At 38.7% G+C, this 22,119-nt stretch overlaps 2 protein-coding genes across 3 annotated transcripts in view; one reads left to right on the forward strand and one right to left on the reverse strand.

The window, feature by feature from the left end:
• Positions 1–12,631, reverse strand: part of SH2D4B (SH2 domain containing 4B) — a 100,202-nt gene extending 87,571 nt beyond the window's left edge. Inside the window, exon 1 of the mRNA XM_074830491.1 lies at positions 12,506–12,631. Coding sequence (XP_074686592.1) covers positions 12,506–12,611 — 106 coding nt within the window. The 5' untranslated portion in view covers positions 12,612–12,631. The remainder of the gene's footprint in view (positions 1–12,505) is intronic.
• Positions 1–22,119, forward strand: part of LOC141925822 (rap1 GTPase-GDP dissociation stimulator 1-like) — a 34,346-nt gene that overhangs the window by 3,767 nt on the left and 8,460 nt on the right. The window contains exons 2-8 of one of the 2 annotated variants that reach the window (XM_074830489.1): positions 9,305–9,415; positions 10,276–10,398; positions 10,555–10,680; positions 12,871–12,999; positions 14,203–14,328; positions 14,975–15,118; positions 19,089–19,223. In XM_074830489.1, the coding sequence (XP_074686590.1) occupies positions 9,305–9,415; positions 10,276–10,398; positions 10,555–10,680; positions 12,871–12,999; positions 14,203–14,328; positions 14,975–15,118; positions 19,089–19,223 (894 nt within the window). The remainder of the gene's footprint in view (positions 1–9,304; positions 9,416–10,275; positions 10,399–10,554; positions 10,681–12,870; positions 13,000–14,202; positions 14,329–14,974; positions 15,119–19,088; positions 19,224–22,119) is intronic. The other variant, XM_074830490.1, reaches the window with a different exon arrangement.

A 22,119-nucleotide genomic window follows, 5' to 3' on the forward strand; every position in this document is an offset into this window, starting at 1 on the left:
TAAAATGTATGTCAGACCTCAGAATGATCCTTTTTTCAGTATGAGGTATCTCATACTGCACAAAAATAGCCACACACCTGCACTAACTAGGGAAAAAAGTATTCCTAGCACGTCCCTTATGCAATCAACTTCGAGGCTGTTTTCCAAGGATCATCTTCACATCCCTGTGAAGTGATAAAACAGGTCAAATACACATCAGGATTGACACTATAATACTGAGCACTACAAAAGCTTCAGACAGTGCCCACAGAAAAAAATTGCCAGAATTTATGCAAGTTGTCACTACAGTCTACTTTATTCTGGAAACCTCTGAGATTAATAAGGAACCTCACTAACAGTGCTGTAGATCATGTGACAGCCTTATGTCCCTCAGCAGTGCAGAAACAAGATCCTCCCTCTCTCAGTGGCTTTTTCCAGGTCTTGGGTGAAGTCATACAAGCAATTAGCAAGGACAAGACAGGTGCAGGAAAGACAAAAGCTCTGTCCTTTCAAGAATTACAGAAACACACCTTTTTTTTGGCATTGTACCAGAGAAGCAAAGAAAGGAATGTCCTTCCAAGCCTGACAGCATAACTTTGTACTACAGCCCCCTAAATCTATGTTATACACCTGCCTCAAACAGCATTTGTCACACACAAGTGGAACAGACAAACGCTCAGGCCTATGAGTTTTCTTGCACAGACAACAACCATTAAATTCTACAAGTTCAGAAGTTTTACTCTGGACTGTGGGACCCTTGTGCTGTGCGTGCTGTGCCTATTTATAGGCACAAAAGGCGAATAATCGCATTTGCCTCATTACTTGTCATCTGTCCATGCAGCTCCCACACTTCTGGGCTCCCTGGTGAGGCCTGCTTGTTCTGTCAGTCATACCACATGGCTGGGTTGCCCAGTGCAGCCGGTCCTACTCTCTAGACTCTACCTGGTGATGCGCTCTCCACCACAGACACACCTTCTGGCTTCAGTTGTGCATCACCATGCTAGAGCAACACCTATACACCAACCGAAACATCTGCAGCCAACCAGATGGCTCTGCAACAAGTTCCTGGGGAGAACCAGATTACATGAACTGCAATGGCCAGGGATGAGACTTCACTGCTTCACTGCAGAGGCAGCAGACAACTGGAGGTCAGGGATGGCACATCTTCCCAGCTATCCAGCCTACCATTCTGGGGTCTACATCCAACACCTGTCAACATCTTAGGACAACACATGCTGTGGTCTGGACACCACCAGCTTTATTATCACTGTCTATAGTCTGTAACATCCACCTACGCTCCAAACAGACTGTTTAGCAGGGACAGCCGAGGATTGGACTGATGCTTTGATATCAGTGCAAAGGCTTATTTTTTCCCAGTTATTCTTTTACTTGGCTGAAAAACCTCTTGTAGGAGTTGTCAGCCAAAGGAAATTAGTGTTTTCTTTGCTATGAAGTCTAATTGGTTTTTCCTCCACTGACAGCTCTTCAAGCTAAATTTAGGGAGCCAGGGAAATGACACTGAATGCTATCTGGCTGAGACTATGGTCTATATCCCATACACTCACAATGACCAAAGGGAAGGGTTCCTTTAATTCACTTTGTGCTGCAAAACCACAGAATGTGAGCAAATAGCAAGTCCATCATACAAAAGATAAGCTACTTAAGATGTATATTAACTGTGTGATCAAAGGTACCTTTAGAGAACACCACCATTCATAACAAATGCAGAAAACTAGACCTCCAGTGAGCAAGACAGAAGAATTTCATTCATTTCCATGTCAGTCAATTTATACCCAGCAGTCATAATTTGTCCAATTATTTATCTGCTCACATTGCTGTAGTCAGCACATAGCTTTGCCAGCTCTGACAATTTACCCCTATGTTTCACAATACTTGGTGAAATTAACACTTCCTGAAACTAAACAACTACAGAAAAAGCTGAGCTTTCATTTAAACCAGCAAGTTTACTGACCTCTTGCTTACAAAGAAAAACCTGAAAACATGACTCAAAGACAACTGTTATGCATAGAGAAAGAAAGTAATTTTTAGGTGCATTACTCATTGCTTTTGATCATTGTACATTTGTTGTTATTTCTGCAAGTCTGACTTCTAAACCCAAAAGCTAGTGTTCCCCTTACCTTGCATAAGGAATTAGAGCATCTGAGAGCTCAGGCTCAGCATTAACCTATGAAGCTGGCATTATGTCAGACCTATTCCATAAGCACTAAGTGTCACAGTTATCAGGCACATAGAAAGGTGCATACTTGTACACAAGTTTACAACATTTTGACTCCTTTATACTAAAGTGAATTTTATTCCTGTTCTCTGTCCCTCAAAAAAAGGAGTAAGTTTAGCAGGATATGATTAATCAGCTTTTTATGCTACGAGTCATCTCTTCAGCACATATGTTCTCCCTGACTGCACTCGGCTAGCTTGCTTCCGACTTATCTCACTGACCTGTTTTAGGTTATCCTAGGATAATCATATTTTACCTCTTATCTGTTTTCAGGCAGAGTTCTTCAGCCATTTTTCTTGTTGACTCCACAGGGCACAGCATGTGCCACAGGCCAGCAGGATCTGCTTTCTAACCCGAGCTTTCCCCACACACACGCTTTCCTGTATTTCCTGCTTGGTGGAATTCAATTATCCCAAAATAAATTTGCAAAATTTATCAATTGCCATTTTCCTCACCAGTGACAACATATAAATTTGTGCTACCACAAGAAATATCAGTATTAGCTTTTACCAGGGCTCTTCCTCTGAGCCTGAATTTCTCTGCTAGTTTTCTGCAAATACCATCTTCTGATCATGTAAAGCATAGCTGAGTCTCTTACTACTAACAAAGAAAAAAGCTTTTGTTCATGCACATACAGCTTTGTACTTCAGCCATTGCACTGTGAAACAGTAAGCTTCCACCATGTAATTCCCACCCAAATATGCAACATCTCCTTTAACTGGTTATATTTTCAAGTTCTTCACTCACTCATATTTTGCTCAAGTTAAAACTACGCATGGTTCTCATGGGATAAATGTTATCAATTAAAACCCCTTCCTGCATCAGCGCACTTTCTTCCTTTTAAATCTCTTAGCCATATAATGAAGTTATCTTTCACCACTCATGGTAGTCATATTGGTAGTAAAACTCTTGCTCTGGAGCAAACCACTCTGCCCACCCATCTGTTCTCTGATACCCACTCTGAATATGCCTGGAAACAAGCCTGACATCAAAGGTCAAAGGAGAACTAAGCCTTCTGGCCAAACTGTAGATGAATTGTAGGAAACCCTTCAGCAGTAAAGGCTGAGTGGTGGTGATCAACAGCTGAGACATTACGGAACAGTCCAAGGCCAGCTGATGCACATATTGTAGACATACCAACACCACAACAAACTCCCTTTAATACTTTTTGCTCCCCATCCCCTTGCAATGTTCTTCTAATGGTTGGTGTTCAGGCATTTAAAATTCAACTCAGTATCCAGCCATGGCAAACAGATGCTGTCCCATTTGTGTTCTATATCTATTTTCTTTTTCTACTTTACTGCTAGGTGGTTCCTATTATTCTCTACCTCACTTTTTGAAGAAATTAATGCCACACATGACACCACATCAAAGAAAGGTATCTCTGGCTGTCCTGGCTGATCTATGACAATTAACAGAATTTTAGACATGGACTACAGAAAATTTTCTTAAATCCTTGTGATCAATAGAGAACGTTAATGTAAGTACTAGCCAGTCAGGCTTAAATTCCCGTTTTCATCATCCTTCCAACCCGCAGCTCAGGCTAAAACATAAAAACCTCCTTAAAAACCCACTGCATTCTCAGGGTCTCTGAATAGTACAATGTTCAAGGGTGCATCCCACAAGATCATAGGCACTGAACAACACTCTAAAGAGTTCAGGGATGAGTCAACATAATCCAGAATGGCTTCAAAAGCAATGGGCAAAGGCTAGTTGCTGTGGACAACACAGTAGGCCTTCCTCTATTTTCCAGGTATTTTTAAAGCATGCTTACAAACTGTACATATTTGGCCATTACCATTGGGAATATTTACCAATAGTCTGGACTAGGAGAAAAGATTATTGGGGAAAATATGGTCCTTTCCATGTTCTGAGAGTGGGCAGAAGGAGAGATTTCAATTCCCAGATGACATAGCTCCAGCCTTTTAGGACAACCTATACCAGCCATCCATTCCTACTCATTTCCTCGTTGAAGAAGGTTGCTGAGGAAGGCTACACATGCTCACATGATCATAAACTACAGCACTTCCCAGGCTGAATTAGAGTAGTGTCAGGTGCCATTCCAAACATCTTAGATTTCAACCCCATGTTACCATACACACTGGATCAAGCTTCAAGCTCAGTTCAGATTAATTAAATCAAGGACATTCCAGTGAGCATCCACCAAGAGAACTGCAAATCAAAATACTGTCTCAAGCCTTCAAAAATGTTTCAAAATATTTCTTCCTCCTCTCCTAATTTTAATAAAGCAAATCTGTCCACAAAGCAGAATTCATTTTTTGTCCACAGATGCTTTCAAGTAACTTCCATGCAGAAGTAGTTAAAAAAACTCAGTCAAGGGAATCCTTAAAATTTACTTTTCTTGTGAATTCTTTACAGCTACAGAACAGACATGAGTAATCAAACACTTTATAGAGAAATAAGTAAAAAAAAGTCAGGTGAGTTGTTCATAATTATATCTGTCATCCTTAGGATATTGGTTTTAAATTCTCTCCCCAGCTCCTTTTTAATCTAATGATTTTTCTTCTACATCTCATCACCCTTGAGTGCAGTGACAAAGACACAAAACATATCTTTTAACACGGCTGTAAGTGGCTTTTCATGGAGACATAGATAATAGCTTATCTGATTTATAGGACAATTTTCTTGCCATGGGTTTGAAAGTCTGAAGAGATGAAGGACCTGTTCCTCCAATACTTTGCTTCATGCACCAAGATAAGATAGTTCTATTGGAAAGAATATAAGTCAGCCCAGTCACAGAACAGTGGCATGCCTTTCTAGAGATGGAATATAATAACTCATCACTGGAGAAATTCAGAAACCTTTCTTCAAATTAAATTCCACTCTTCTCCTCCCTTCCCTGGTAGGGCCACTGAAGTCTAAAGGAGCAGTTTTTTCTTCCCTTGGTTACAGCAAAACTGCTATAATCATGCAGCTGCACCATTCACAGTCAGCAGGAATGTATTTGACCTTATAGGCTTTATTTGCCCTTAACACACATACACTTACCAGCCCTTCTAGATTTCTCTATCTACAACTTATACCATTTTTATGTTTCATCATGAAGTAAATTTAATATCACATTCCTAGATGAGGAGACCTGGAGCCTTACTTCTACTACTATTGCCAATTCTTCTACTCTGCATGCAGGCACATTTGTTACCATAGGTTTATATGGGAGATGCCATGGACTAGGAATTATTTTGTTATTTCAGGGAAGAGCATTGAAAAATATTGTGAGAAAATGGAGGGTTACAGCTTAATGATTTTGCAGGCAGCCACATGAATAAAAATGCAGTTTAAATTTTCATTTTTTTATTATTAAATTGCTAGACCCAGCAGCTATTTTCCAGTATTATGACTTGAAGTTTTAGTTTCTTCAGGGCTCTCATGTCTTCCAGCTATTCTTGACCTGCAGAACTCTAGCAGTTTATCAACATGGATTCTTATCCCTCAGCTGTTACACAGGATGCATTTAAAAGAGACTTGTGTTCCCTGCCCTGGTGATGATTTCAACAACAGAAAACAAGAATGAGTTTTCTCTCTCAATCCAAAATTACTTTGTGGAACTCAACCAGTCTATGTTCTGGAAGCTAAATTACAAACAAGTTCAAAATGAATACTTTCATGAATTTAAGTGCAATTAAACAAGATGAAACTTCCAACGAAGAAAATCCCTAACAAGTTGATTACTAAAAGCTGAGAAAGTATACCAGGGAAAGGATATGTACTGTCTTCTTTTACTGTTCTTTAATCTTCTATTACTAGAGACATTACATGGAGCTAAATGGACCTCTGTTGTAAACAGTTACCACATCCTTATGTTCTGGAAAAATACATTAACTTTTTTTCCCAGCTTTGAATAATAATAATAACAATAATAATTGAAGTCCATGGAAGAATCTCCTAAAGTATACTAAAGGTAAGTGGCAGAAGAATAAGTTTGTTATGTGAAATTACTGAAGGAAGAGGTAGCAGTAAAGTAGGCACACAAGGTGAGGCATTCAACTGCAGTAAGTTGTTTCAAGCCCTCAAACAAATTGGATCATACTGACTTCACACTGCTCAGGATCCAAACAGTAATAAATGATACCAAATGTAGCATTTAGTATTGCAAGACAGGATCTATATTTCCTCCAGAAAAAAAATATAGTTCCTACACATGTGAAAGACTAAGATGAGGAAAAAAAAAAATCAGATAAGGCATTGTCATTTTAGAGGCAGCATAATCAGTCACTGAAAAATACAGAGATGTGTGGGATTCCTTCTTTCTCACTCAGAGGACTTTATAGGTCAAAATTTGTGCTGGGAATTGACATAGCCATGGTCCAAGGGATCCGAAGAGCTCACACCTCATGGCTCTTTCCCCACTGTAGAAGCCAGATGAAGTCTCTGTGGTGCAGCATGTTTTATGCATTATTGTTTCTGCTCTCATTAAGATGATCAAAAAACAACTCCCACAGAAAAAGTCTGGTTCCTATGCCTCTACTCAGTAGCTTATGCACAGATTTATGCACAAATTGATAACCTAGCCCTTCAGCTCAGGAAAAAAGCCTTTTGTACTTTGATCTCCAGAGATTTCTAAATTCAGACTCTGCAGGTAATCATTCAGAAAGTAAAATTAGAGCTTTCCAGACCAGAGCCTGAGTCCATTTCCCCAGCTTCTACAGTGAATTACTAAAGCTGATCAACAATATTTTGATAAAAATGCTGATTCAAGCGAACAAAAAATATTCCCTGAGAACATGTTTACTCTTCTAAAACCCTCCTCAGAAGCCAGGCAGGCAGGCACTCCCTGCTGCCCGACCAGCTGGCTAGCCCAGCTGGCTTCTTTCCAGCTTGCCTACCAGCTTGGCTGGGCAGCAGGCCAGCATGCCAGGCAGCCCCCATCAGGGGAAGAACCACATTTGCAAAAAAACTGAAACAAATTGTTCTGTTTTGCCTGAAGTTCCACCACATCGACATTCTGTTCCAGCATGGGATGAAACAAAATGTCAACAACTTGCAATTTTCCACAAAACAGAAATACCCTCTTCTGGCCAATTTTAGTCACAATCTGTATGCATGCTGTTATTATTGCCTCTCCACAAAAATAACTGTGTCTTCAGTGTCTGCTTCAATTCTACTCCAGAAGCATGAACTTAAAGACAATGAGTACTGAAGAATCAGTCCCATGTTGATTCAATTAATCAAGTTTTTATAAATAAAACAAAAAATTCTGAGTATCTGAGAAAAGGGTTCAGTATTTTAAGACTGCTACTGTTAAACACTGCCTTCTGCAAGACTTTTATAAAAATAGCTCTTCAGTCAGCTACTTGGTTGATTCTGCTGCTTAGAGTACTAATTTCACAACACTACAGACTGTAACCAGAAGGATCTTTAACAAGGACTTTGTCATCATGCATATGGTGTTATTCTACTGGTCTATTCCCTGGAGAAATAACAAAGCACCTGGATTTCTAATTACCACTATACCAACCTAATGAGTGACCAGTAATGTAGATTGTTCCCCACTATTTGTAAAACAACCTCCTGTTATTTTACTACAGTTTTGGTAACACCTTACATATTTACTACATAGCTAGTATAAGTTAACTACTTCAGCCATCAGTTTTCCAGCATTATTTCTTACATTCATTTCAAGCACTTTAGGTCTTTTTGTTTTCAGGAATTAGGTGGAGGAACCTGCAGATTGAAAGGGCAGATTTAGAACAAATCAATAAAATAAATGGTAACCAATTGCCAGGACTGGATGTTATTCCCCAGAGTTTGTAAGGAATTAAACAAAGAATTGTCAAATCATTATCTGTGACATGTAGCATGCTATTTAAATCAACTACAGGATTAATAAGGTGGAAAGCAGTAAGAGTGGCATGAATTTACAAAAACAGTTGCAAGGAATGCAGAAAATTGAAGTACAGAAATCTGATCTCTGCATAGGTAGAACTGTAGGATTATAGTAAAGCACAGAATTACTAAACACATATGATAAAAAAGGAGAGTATATATGTCTTGGAGGAGCAAGCAATGCCCAACCTCTCTCTCTCTAAATATATTTTTAAGGAGCTGGCAGGAAGGTGAATAAAGGAGATACTGGTAACAATGCATTTCAATTTCTACAAACCTTTCTATAAGGTTTATCATCTAAACTATCTTGGGATATGAGATGGTTATCTGATGAAGTCTGAAAGGCAGAATAAAGACTGCTTTCACAACAGAGCGCCATAATTATTAGAGGTTACCTTTGCTGGAACCTGTGTCATTCAATATATTCATAATCTCAAAATAGCAGAATGGTAAAGAGGGTTTGGATTATTTTAAATTAAAACTGACTGTAGAGAGTTGGAGAAAAATCTTATCCTGTATAACTTGGGATAAAGAGGCACATGAAGTTCAGTGTCTGCAAATGTAGAACAATATACATGGGGAAAAGATGGCCTAATTATGAATAATTGTGGGGCCTAAATTAACTCCTCCTGCCCAGAAGAGAGTCATTTTGAATACCTGCACAAAACACATTCTTAAATAGACAGAGGATTAAAAGAGTAGAAAACAAAACACTACAATCTGTCTTAATCCCAGTCTGAGTCTGCCTGTCCATCAAAATGTATTAAATATGTATGTTTCTACAGGCCAAGGTTGCCAGAAACTAAGGGAGAAGTATGTTACTGTATCTGGTTCATTCTTGCATTTTTTCAGTGCCTGCTACTGGCCACTATCAGGGGAGGTACACAGCTAGTTGAACTGCAAGTACTATCTATGATAAAGAGGTATTTAGATTTGGGTTCTCTAATTATTCCTCTCCTCCCCACCTCAAACTCTGCCACAGTTATCGTATGCTAATTTCTTTTTCCAGATAGAATTTATTTCTGCATGTTTATGCCTGCACAAGAGCTATGTGCTGAGAAGTGGACCAAGCCTTTGCACTCATGCTCTTGGATTACATGAGTTATTCAATGAGCATATTTATATCTGGATCCTTCAGGAGATAGCTTGTGGTCAGTCATTGTCACTGAAGAGAAATACCAGAAAGAACTCAAAATATTTTCCATACTGGCTCACCCCTGTTTTCTATCCCATTCTGTTTAGAAACCCTGAGTCAGCACCTGGAATACCTTGGGCTCTGTGGAGATGACACAGAGGCTGAAGATCAGATCCTTGAAAGTCTGAATGGGATTCTCCTGGCTCTTACTGAAGATAGCTAAGTATCACTCCAGATCACTGTTTAACCATTTGCACAATCCAGAAGCATTCACTGGAGGTTTTCATCTATTGTGTAATCTGTATTACGCAAGAAGTGATTGCTGTTGGAACTATAGCTGTCCTCAGCCTGTTTTGTTGTTTTCTTTTCTCTTTCTGTACTTGCAAATCTATCTGTGACCAGATAAAGCTACTGGTCAACAAAACACCTGAAGCCACAGAGAAACTCCAAATTTAATATTCTATTTACTACAAACACCTAGGCTTAAATTGGGGTGACCTCATCAGGTCAGGAATTTTAAGAAGTAGTTCCTAGTCTCCTTATAAGAAAGTCTTTCAGGTCTCTGCACATTCTCCTGAAATTACATAAACCTGTATTTATTTGAATCTCCTGGCAGATGGTGATTTACTACCTTAAGGACAATTAGCCATACTTTTGACAAAAAAAAAGGCTAGGGGAATTGACGGTTCTAATTGCTAGTTTAATAAAAGATGTTATGCCTAGCTACAAAATTAATTGCTAGGCCACACCTCAGGAATAGAATCTTAATCCCTGACTTCCCATGCCTTATGCAAGCATCCTTTTAAAGTCAGAGAAGATGAAACTGCTTTCCTCTTTGCTTTGCCACCTGTGCTTCAAATTCAGCATGAAGCAGAATAATCAGCTGGAACTACACTTGCTGCAATTCAAGCAGATGACTGTTCCCATATACTTAGACTGAGAGAGTCTTTAAGGACCTTGTTAAATCAGAACCTTAGATCCCACAGATATCCACTCAGAACTCTAGGAAACAAAACAACATGTAAATAAAACAGTTGCAAACCTATTGCAGGTATTGTTAACACTCTTATCATTACAGAGCAGAGATCCTTCAGCCTACTCAGAGAGAGTGGGATCTTCCTAACTTTGGCAAAAATCCTGAAGGGCAATCCACGATGTGCAGTGAAAGCAGCCCAGGTGCTTTCAGAGATAGCCAAGAATGGTACGTCCTACTAAAGTGCTACTACAAGGCACATTACAGCACATGTTTCCATTCTTGAGTTTTGTTTCATGGCTACCAGCTATTAGTCTTGCAATTGCAATTGTTTTATTTCAACATGGTAAAAACCCTACAAATCCCTCTCCTTTACCTACACAGAGGAAATGAAAAAACCGTGTATTGAAGCAGATTTGGTTCTAACTTTGATACCTTTGCTGGAGAGCACAGACCAAGAAATGTTGCTTCATGCTGGGAGGGCTATTGGCCGTATCTGTTATGATAATCGTAAGTATCAACTTGAGAGAACTCTCTTTTCTCTAGCTGCAAGGCATTATTTTATAAAGGCATTATAACCTGTAACTCATAATAATGTTATGATACCTGAGCACACAATGCACTTCGACCTCCAGTTACATACATACAATTCACACAGCTCACAGACAGTAGGTTGAATGCATCCCAAACACCTCACAAACACTCGGTTTCCCCCTGTATTTTTGACTTCAAAGTGACACATCTTTGTCAGAACTGCTCTGCAACTACAAGAGTCTCACATATAACAGAGCCTCATACATATCTTAATTTTCCAGAACTGCCTTGGGCCCAAATCCTGAATAGCTTTGTCTTCTTCCAAAGTAATACCAGCACCTATAAAGCAAAGCACTTATTTAAAAAGCGCTCTAAAAAAATAAAAAATATTGAGATAGTTATCTATGCAAGGAATGGCCTCTGAGGACATTGCTTGCATATAGGAGATCTTTGTGCTCCATATTTTTCCATAAAGCCAGTACACTAACTTGCTTTCTGGTCTCAAAAATTAAACCCTTTTCATTTACTTGCCCCAACAGTTTAAGATCTTTTTTACCTTTAATTCCCAGACTGACCAAACATATTTATTGCATACTAGACATAATATGGAAATTTTCACCCAATATCTCCTACCCATTTCTCTCTGCCTTCAATTTACCTTCTCTTGTCTTTCTAGTGTGGACCTGCGTAGCTTTATCTAGAAAGCTATGGGTTTGTCTCCCTGCACTGTTCCTATGAAATCCAAGCATGACAGGTACCTGGTACAGATTCTACTAGCCCCCTGCAAATTACATGTATTTGCCAAGGAATGCCACACAGTAGTTTAAAAAAACCTTCCCCGTATGATTACATACAAGACTTATGCAACTGCTGTGCACCAACATTACTACAGCACATGGCCACACTGCAAATCCGCTTCACTTCTGTCAGAACACAGGCCCAGCCCAGGTTTGACAAGATGACTAAGATACATGCTTTAATAATTTCTATTACTAACACAGCAATAAATACATCACAGAAAAATTAACTTCAGTGATTCCCTGACTGCATTACAATTGTATATGCTACAATAGCACCCAGACACCTTCTGGTGTCTGTCATACACATTGTCACTCAAGTTGCAGTCTACCTCTCAGCAATACACTACTGCAAAAGCAGTGTCATTGTACTGTTAAGCAACCAGTACTGTCCAACTTTGTATTCATAGTTCTCAGCGTTCTCAAAATCATTTTAGATATTAAGCTTTCATTCATTACAAGACAAACTACAAAAAGAAAACAAACAGTCATCAATGTTTTCCTCAGCAATTCTGCATGTGGAGACAACTGTAGTTAGTATATTAGAACCAGGACCAAATTAATTTTTACTTATTGTACTTTGTTGACTTCCCTTAAGTCACATGAATTTACACGTGCTTGAGAACCTTACTCAGCCGACAAAAATTCCACTGACACCTTGAATTCAAGTACCCTAAGACTCCCTACGTGCTGAGCAACCAACATTCAAAAACTGTAAGAGGATGATTCCCCCAGCTAAACTTTAAAGCAGTCTGTCTCTCAGTGATATTTTATAATAGCCCAGGTACTGGTAAAGTGTCTTGTTTTACAAATTATTTAAAAAAAATCATTATTCTAACATGCCAAAATCAGGTATATGGACATTTAGTGTACGACTCAGAACACTGTTGATCCCCGAAAGTGGAGTTATCATTAGACTATGCTTTATCTTGGGTTTCCAGTCCATTCCATCTCCCTTCAGAACAAAAGAAGCCATAGGATAATAAGGCTGAGATTCCCCTTACCTGAGAGGGTTCCTGTCTGTTCCTCACCCAACTTTAAGATAAATACCAAGATATACAGTCCATCAGAACTTGCTTTACAAGCTGCACTAGTAGTAGAGATGCTCATGCAAATGCCCTTATATATTTTTACAGTGGCTTAATTCCTTGAGCCAAAGTAAAACCAGGAGGTTTAGTAAAACTCTGTCCCGAACCTGCATTTCCCACACAAACGCATTAGTCTGAACCCACAGCACAAAAGCTGTGAATCCTAACAATGCAAGAAAGAATCAGACTATCTTACTGCAAAGCATGACAGTTGGACCCTTTTTACTGATTTAATTGGTCACTATTTAATACCCTTTAACTTCTATGCTTACTATTACCAGGGGATCTTCAGGAAGAGTTGGTGAAGGTAGGAGTAATCACATCCCTAGTCCGAATATTAACTGATTATGCAGAGAGTGAGCCACTTGTCCATGTTGATCTATTGGCTTTATGCAATCTCGCAGACTTTGGTAAGTAAATGTTTTTGTATCTTGGAGCAAAATACCATCTTCCCATTGTCACTGCCTTTCCATGTACATGCAGAAAGCCCACAGGTTTGTGAGGGGGATTTTTTGCTTTGTTTTGCAGGGTTTTTTTGGGAGGGTTAGTTTTGTTGGGTTATTTGGGGAGATTGGGTTTTTTTGTTTGGAGTTTTGTTTTTTAAACACCACTGATACTTGATCAGGAACTGGCCACAGTATCTGTACTGGAGAAGTAACTACTCTTTCCTGGAGTACCAGCAACTGCTGGTACTATATTAAAACAATTAAGATTTAATAGACAGATTTTGACCTAGGAAAAAAGTAGAGAGGGCATAACTTCATGTGGTAAATTGACAGTTTCAGCTACTTCAGATATGGTACATTAGTACTCATTTATTAAAAATTTATTTCTATTTAATAATTAAGTTTATATACCTTAATGAAATAGCTTCCCTTTTCTTTCACACAGTTTTCAAACCAAAGGCATCTCTACTGATTTAAAATACACTGCCCTACTTTACACAAGTTGTAAGTAGTGATGGAAGAAAAAGACCAAGTAGAAAATTATAACCACATTTTGTATATGGTCTGACTAAAATCTGATCTCCTGCTTCCTGCATTTAGGGGGAGAGACAGGGAAGGGGGTATTGTCTCACTAGAAGATAATGTGACAGTGTGATGTCTGTCCTTTATAGATCTCTTATATTACTTAATATCATATTCCATTTAAATGTGTTCTACATCAGGCAGCAGCAAGCTTTAAAAAAAATGTGATCTTTGTTAACATATATCTTGTAGATGTTTAAGATCCCAGCAAGACTAGAACCATCTAACCAAGGCAGAAAATATACTACTACCAACTGGCATGTGCCAATTTGATATATCAAATAATCATACTACAGGTGGATTTATAAATCAGTGGAATTAAGCCAGGATTAATAGCCAGCTATTATAAGGTCATAGCTACAGGAATTACACAAAAACAGCGTTAAAGAAAGAAGGTGGGGAAGAAGGGATGAAGTAGAGTTTTTGCTGACTCAGTGCTGTCCAAAGGGACAAAGTGTCTATAAAAACAGAAAAAGCATTCAAAAGCAAAGTAGTTCTAATCACTTCAGATTATAGGGAGAATATGCTTTTAACATTTAATCAGATGATAAAACATTCAAAATCCTGACTTTATCGTATACACAGATACAGCCAAGGAAGCTCTAAGCAAGACAAAGGTTGCTGAACAGCTGGTGAAACAATTGAGAAGAGCAGAGAACCATGAGAGGTTAGAAATTGTCTTTGAGGTTCTGCAAGCACTTGCAGAAAATGGTAAGGCTCCCTTCAGCTTGGGGAAGTAAGGGGAGACAGGGTACTGATACTTAGCATAAACTCTGGGTTCCGAGCTTGCCATGGGATCCTACTAATGGAAGCAGCAATCCCTTCAGTGGAATTAAGCCACAAGAACATATGAAATCCTGGCCCAAGCAAGAATTTGAAGCTTAATATGTGAGACAACAAAGAAAGGAGGGAGGGTGTAGCATTCCACTCTATTTCAGTGGATCCATAAGATAACAGATTCAAACTCATTCTCCCTGTTGTGTAACAGGAAAGCAAACTAGACAAATTTTTTTTTATAAAAAAACGACAACCAAACATCGCTGATGTCATCTACACTATGCAGTGGTGTAACAGGCACCAACAAGAATCCACTGAAAATATGTAGATACCTGATACATATTTTAAAGAAGTGAAAACTCGTGACTGGTCATACAAGAAGTGTCAAAGATCAATGCAGAAGCTTTGCTCATTCTGCCTTGGTGTCATCCTAGCACCAGAATGTCTGTTACAAACAGAACCAAAACAGTGAATGCATGTGAAAAAACTGGCTAAAGTTCGAGGACTTAGCTTCCTAGTTTGGAACACTTCAACAAAGACCCAAGAAGCTTTTAGTGTGCATATACTGTGATCTCTACAGATGTCCTGAAAGTGCAGTTGGTGGAAGCAGGCGTGCAAGAGGTGCTGTCCGAGATCCTGCTGAGGCTTCAGGGTAGTTCACAAGCTGAAGATACGTGCATTGTGAAGGCTGCATCAGATCTCATTGTCTCTCTGCTTCTTGGAGGTAAAAAAAAAGGAATACTGACAGTCCAGATACATAAACAAACAACATCAAAAAGTACCCTTAAGCAGAGGAGTTACCATCTGCTCTGTTGTTTTCATTTCCTTAACAGGGACACGTCTGCAACCTGTTTCATAATCCTTAGGGAAATTCTTCTCAGACACCACACTTTTTCACTTTTTATAGGAGCCTAGCGCTCACATTGCCATACTTTCCTTCAAGCATATACATGTGTTGCCTCAAGTCATCTAATACCACTGTGACTGCTCCTATGCAGAACACAAACACAAGTACAAGAACTTCAGACCATTGTAGCTGTACCTGTGATTGTCAGTTCACATCCTGCTTCCATAAATTTATTTCAAAATTGGCATAAGAGCCAGTTTTAAATCTAAAGGTAATCATCAGATTAAGTTCACATGGTATTGAACTACTCATGTTTCCTGATTCACTATTCCAAATCTGTGTGCATACTTCAAACACTTAGTTTAACAAATGAAATGTAAGAACTTCCTCATAATGTAAGTTCTGTATTTATCTATTAGAAATAGACTACACCATTGCTGACCTTGATTTTTCACTAAATCTTTAAGCTGATTTCAGGAACAACACAAAAAGGCTGAAGACCTAACAGCAACTTAGTTTAGGTGGTCCTGTGATGATGTATTTTGGGAAATACAGATTAAAGAATAAAACATCAAGAACTGGACACTTACACTGCATCCATCACCCCCAATCCCAAGGCAATCAACGCTAAATCTTAAATTATTAATTATAACAACAATCATCAGTCATCATTGATTCGTATCTCCACAAAGACAGAACAGTTCACTTTGGAGCTAATTATAGACAGACATGAGATGGTCTCTCTTTCTCATGCCAAGTCCATGCAGAACTTCTTTGCTAAGGGATGTGGTATCACCTCCCAGAATATTGGTACTCGCATCACGTCCAAACACATGCAGCTACAGAGACAGGAGCAACAGCTATTGCTCGTTTTACAAAAAATGGTAAGGTTGGTTATTCTCTACCCTTCAAAGATAGAAAGCCACTGTTTGTGAGTGGAGAGAAAAGCAACACTAGATTTCATTGCTCCCTGGCTCTGAAACAGTAACATTTTTCTTTTCTGCAGACTGGAGACTTGCATACCTTTGAATTAGATGCTAATGATATTGAAGTAGCTTGAGGGACTTAACTGTGAAAAATGAGGTGGTCAGGTATGCAAGCTTTTCACTTTTTTTTTTCCTAAATCACACATTAGAAGGGAGACTGGAAATGTTTCATAGCAAATACATTTCTTAGAAATACAAAAAATAACACAGTTACTGATGTTGTAGGTTTTAAGTCACTTTTAGGAAGGGAGGGTTACTCAGACATCAGGAGGAAACAAGAAATCTCAAAATAAGCCATTTCACCTTTCACACTGTCCTATTATAGAAAGCACTAAGCCTTAATATTATACAGAGAGAAACAGAGAGACTCTTATAAACAGACTCCTGGAAGGCACGCTGTGCTGAATCAGTCAGCAGAAGATACCCCACCATGCTTTCTGTTCTTTCTCACTGATAGCTACTGTACTGGGCCCAAAATCAATTAACAAAAAGGAGATTTTTCAACATTGCTCAATTTTCTGCATTAATACATGCTTAATTATCATAAAAGATTCCCTCACATCTGTCTGAATGTTCAGCTAGTCAGCTTCATCTGTTTGGGGTTTTTTTTAAAGCAAGCTATCATATATACATCTCTCCATCTCCCCCCAACATCCTTTCTAGACTCCCTTTCTTTCCTGTCTTATACCTTTGCTTCAAATCAGCCATTGGGCATCATGATTCTACAAATGCCATAGAAATGTCCTTTGTGTCTTTAAACTGGCTATCTTCAATTTATTCAGCTAAATGGCTTGCTTTATCACTCGCTCTTCTCCTTCTGTCTTCCCCACAACCCCATCAGAGGTTTCATGTGGAAAAAGTGAATAATCCCTCTCAGGCCCTGGTATGTGCCACTGATGTATGCACAGCCTTTAATCTAAGAGAAAAAGAGTCCTATGGAAATCTGATCTAAGCATCAAATTACTTCTGAGGCAGTGAAAAGATGACAGACAGCTTTTACAGCTATGAAAGTGGCTGTTCCTATCAGACTAACTATAAGCCATTAAATTGAAGGTTCTGCTGCTATCCAAGCAAAACTCCATAGGAGAGAGAACCAATTTGGAGCTCTGTGACAATCAAAGCAAGGCACCCATTAATGGGTTCTGCCTATTTGCACTTTATTACAAGAGGAAAAAATGCTCTGCCATTCTTTGGTTTGAAAGGTGGGGGGAAGTAAGAAATTAAGTTCAATTAAGGTTAGTCTATATGAAGATCAAAGTATTTTGCCTGTAGAATTTTGTCAGACTGAAAGAAATGGGCTATTCCTAGAGAACCTGTTCCTAAAGAGAACTGAGCAATTTTTCTCATATACTCTGATCTCTAAAGATTAGGACTAGGCAAGAGAACATCTGAAGAATCACAAGCAAAGCCATCAGCTTTAGAGAATGTATGCATAAATTCATATCAAAAGATTTTTGCATGAGTAGAATTTGAATGATTCCACAGACTGACAGTTCTCATGAAAATAATCACTTACGTTTTATAAGCATTTGACGAATTCTTATTTAACATATGTAGCAATACAGGGAAAAATATGCTACTAACTGAAATGCTGAGATTAAAGGAATAGTAGGCAGCAGTTCAAAAGACAACATGGAATTGTTTCTACTACTTTGGGGAGAAAATAACATTCAAACCAGCAAAGATGCTAAAATTACCAGAGCCATTCTTAAGCGATATATACACAAAGATTAGAAGTATGTACATCTTAGGCATGCAGTTAGTACCATGAAAAGCACCTAAAGATACTTTAGGCCATATTCTGTATTTGCATGAATTCTATATAGTTCCATGGATAACTGCTTACTCCAGGTGAAGATGTGGTCTTCCTATATAACATTCACACTGTTTTGCCATGTTTGAGCAAACAGCATTCACATGATAACAGCACAGCAGCAAGGAAATGTTGACCAGTGTCAGGAACGTGCTTGTCTTGAGGTATAATAAACTGCATAAAATACAGAAAAATATTTGCCACATGTTATCTTCAAAACATTTTGTTCAGGAAGGATGGAGACCATAATATGAAGGGTTTCCTTTTGCTCTTCAGGAGAGCTCACCTCCTATCAAAGTGAGCTATGTAGCTTCTGATGACAGAAGGGCTGTCACCTCTGCAGAGCAAGTTCTCAGAGGGAAATATACTGACAAAATATTGCAGAGCATTGACTGGGCAAAGTGGTATTTCTTTCTAATGTACAAATCTGCTTTCACCAGTATTAAACAGATCATAACTCTCTAGATCAACTCATCTTTTCCTAGCTTCATATGAGTGCAACACAATTAGACTTCTCATTTCAGAAAGTGAGTTTCTCAAAACAGGTATGAAAAGGCTAGGCCTGATTCTTTCCATGATTAGTTAATGACAAATTATTTGATTGAATACAAGGAGTAACAGCAGTACAAACCTAGTAATCAGACTTACAGACTCACCATTGCTGGATAAGATCCTTGGTCTCACCATAGTCTCTTAAACCAGTAGAACAGCAAAATAGGAGTATTAAAGCTATCCCGTGGAGAAATGGAAATGCCACCAGTATTCCAACATATACAGAGAGGAAAATAAAGTAGTATTGATGAAGAAACTGACCGGAGAATATATGGTTTTGAATTTGACAATGACTGTCCCTAGGAAGCTCTCTCAAGCTAAGCTTTACTTACGTCTAGAGGTGAAGGCTGTAAAAAGCAATGCAAAAGCTCTAGTCTCAATCCTATCAAGACATGAAAACAGTCAAGGCAAAGACTCCCTGAATTCTCAATTTGCATGATTAATTTCAATCACTTTCTAATCTCTCTCACCTGCTTGGTTTTGCCTCTTTCTTCAGATGGCAACTGTGTACGAATGGTACAGCTGGGAGTCATACATCAGCTTCTGGATCTTTTGGAGAAACACGTAGAGAGTGGGGACATCTCTGTTCAACATGCTGCACTCAGTGCACTTCGAAACCTTGCTATACCAGGTACAGAGTTTGAAGACAATTGACTTACTGTGACTGTCTGTAAAGATGGATCATTTAATGGAGATCTGTGCAGCTCTGTCCAAGTCATCAAATCCAGTCCCTTGTATTATGAGGGGCAACTGAGCTCTTTTCCCCCTGCAGAGACATATATATTTGAATAATTTATCAGGACTTCTCATCTACATAAAGGGTCTAAATATAATGAAGTGTGATGTCATTGCCAGCTACTGAAATGGGTTTCATACTAACAGCATGCAGTTCAGGACAGAAATGCAGAACAGGATTTATAGCTCCACCCCATACTCTGTATTTTAAACTATCACATCACAGACAGTAGGGATTTCATACATCTGCTCCTCTTCTATAAAGCCAATATCCATTGCAAATTCAGCCTTTGTAACACACTTTAAAACTTCAATATTTAAAGGGAGTATATAAGAAATATGGGGACAGACTTTTTGGTAGGGCCTGTTGCAACAGGACAAGGGGTAATGGCTTTAAACTAAAGAGAGAGTAGACTTAGATTAGATCTAAGGAAGAAGTTTTTTTACAGTGAGGGTGGTGAAACACTGGAACAGGCTGCCCAGAGAGGTGGTAGATGCCCCATCCCTGGAAATATTCGTGGTCAGGCTGGACAGACCTCTGAGCAATCTGATCTAGTTGAGATGTTCCTGCTCACTGCAGGGGGGTTGGACTAAAACTTTAAGGGTCCCTTCCAACCCCAATGGTTCTATGATTCTGCTCTTGTGATCTTTTGCTAATACGCATCAGAAAATTGTGCTGCTTCTCATCTCAAATCTACTGCTTCCATGTGAAAGTGCAAATCAGGCCAAAAATATTTTGCTAGAGACTTAATAGTACAGCACCCTGGAAAGCAGTCCTTACACTGCTATACAGTACTCTAGAGAAGAGCATGACACCAACGCTATTTTCTGAAAATAAAAGAACATTAAGTTGTCTGCCAATTTTATGTAAGCTAGCCAGCATGCTTGGTTTAACAGTTTTATATGTAATCATTGCTCTGAACAAGTGAGAGTCCCAGAATATACTAGTTGCTAGTTTTTGTCCACTTCCTTTTAAAGCCTGATGCACACTCATTTCTTCTTGCAGATAGCTCTCTTCAGAACTTCACCTATTTCTTTCAACTTACTTTTTATATGCTCTCAAGTAATTTATTTAGTTTGTGTTATAATATTACCACACTCTCTGGATCATAATAGCTAGCCATGTCTGTCTGTTCAGTATTTTAATAAACATATTTCACACCATAAACCCCTCACTGCTTCTTGTGAAGAGATTTTCTACCACCATTCACATCAGCAGAGAGAGGCCTGTGCATGTTGTTTTTAATGCTAACAGAGCATGCAGTATTTCAACCATGCAAGCCAGCTACCTTACATCAGTTACAATCTAACACAAAGCTATTAGAAGATAATCATAGAATCCTGAAAAATCCGAGAGCCATCCAGCTGAATTAGGAAAGTAATTTAGTAGGCAAAATGTAGCTATCTTTATTATAATTAAAAGGTGGATTTTTTTTCTATAAGCCTAGGGGTGTCCCATGCTTAGCTTAGTTCTCATTGACTTCACTCCTGCAATATGTACAATAGGATTTAATGATTACAAGCAGCAAAGATAATAGTTAATCTCATTTGACAGATAGTAAATTTGATGTAGTTCCCCTTGACAACAAGCAGAGATGATCGCATTCTAACTCACAACAGAATCCATTCCTCAATGAATACCAAGGCCCACTTACTGCAATGCCAAGCCCAGGCATTTCTTGGGAGTTCCTTAACGAAACAAAGACTATAGGATCTAAAACTCCAGAAAAGCGTGATTGCAACCTACAACTTTACCCCTGTATCACTGCCTGCTACACATAGTACCAGATCTTAATATTCTTTGCAGCTGTACTTTAAAGGCTCAACTCTGAATTACAAAAAATCAATGTATCAATACAGAGTATTTTGGTTATCTCTTCTGTTCAAGTCTATTACAAACCATTTTGGATCTTTCAAAGTGTGCGAACAATGCATAGCACTTAAAATGCTATCCCTACGCTGTACTTCTCTATTTGTAAAAATATCAGAATATGGAAGCTGTAAGACATTCCCTCACAGTGATACATCACTTCCAGAAATACACAAACTCTATCACTTTCAACAATATAATCTGCTACTTGAGGGCAAAGAAAAAAAGACCGAGTGCAAATAATCCACATAAATCATAAAAATTAATTAAATATGGGCCAATACTTGCAAACGGGCACATGAGAAGTCTTCAATTCAAATAGTGATCTTAAAAGAGAACAGGTGCTTATAAAAAAATTTTAAAAGTCATTATGCTCTCGTGAATGGGGTCAGTCTGTGCCACTGAAAAACAAGGACATTAAGAGCAAGTTACTTAACAGTGTCTGCTTCTCAATCTTCCCAATAAAAGGAGAAAGGGATAGAACAATTATCTCCCTAATTTCACTGTCTTGTCATTCCCCTCCCCTCAAAAAAAAGGCATGCAGAAGATGGGAAGAAAATTCCTCGGGAGGAAGAAGCTTTTGGTAGCACAGTTAAACAGTATTAGGACTCTTTCCAGACAAGCTTCTGATTATTACCAGGGATTACTGCACTAACAACTGGAGCAGACGCAGGACTTAGGAAAGCACAGAAGCAAAGGCATGAACAACAGGGGATCAGTGAGCTCATATAAAAATAGCTCAAATAGAAAATACATTCTCAAGAAATATGGCCATGTAAAACACTTCTGCCACCCAGTTCAGTTAAGATGAGCAAGCATAGGAAAGGATTGCTCATGTGAGTGGGTGAGTGGATGGATAATCTCTTACAACTAGAAAAAGGAAGAAAAACAATCCTGCATTTATCTTTTTTCATGTACTTCA

Source organism: Strix aluco, chromosome 7 (assembly GCF_031877795.1).
Source record: "Strix aluco isolate bStrAlu1 chromosome 7, bStrAlu1.hap1, whole genome shotgun sequence".
NCBI classification, from domain to species: domain Eukaryota; kingdom Metazoa; phylum Chordata; class Aves; order Strigiformes; family Strigidae; genus Strix; species Strix aluco.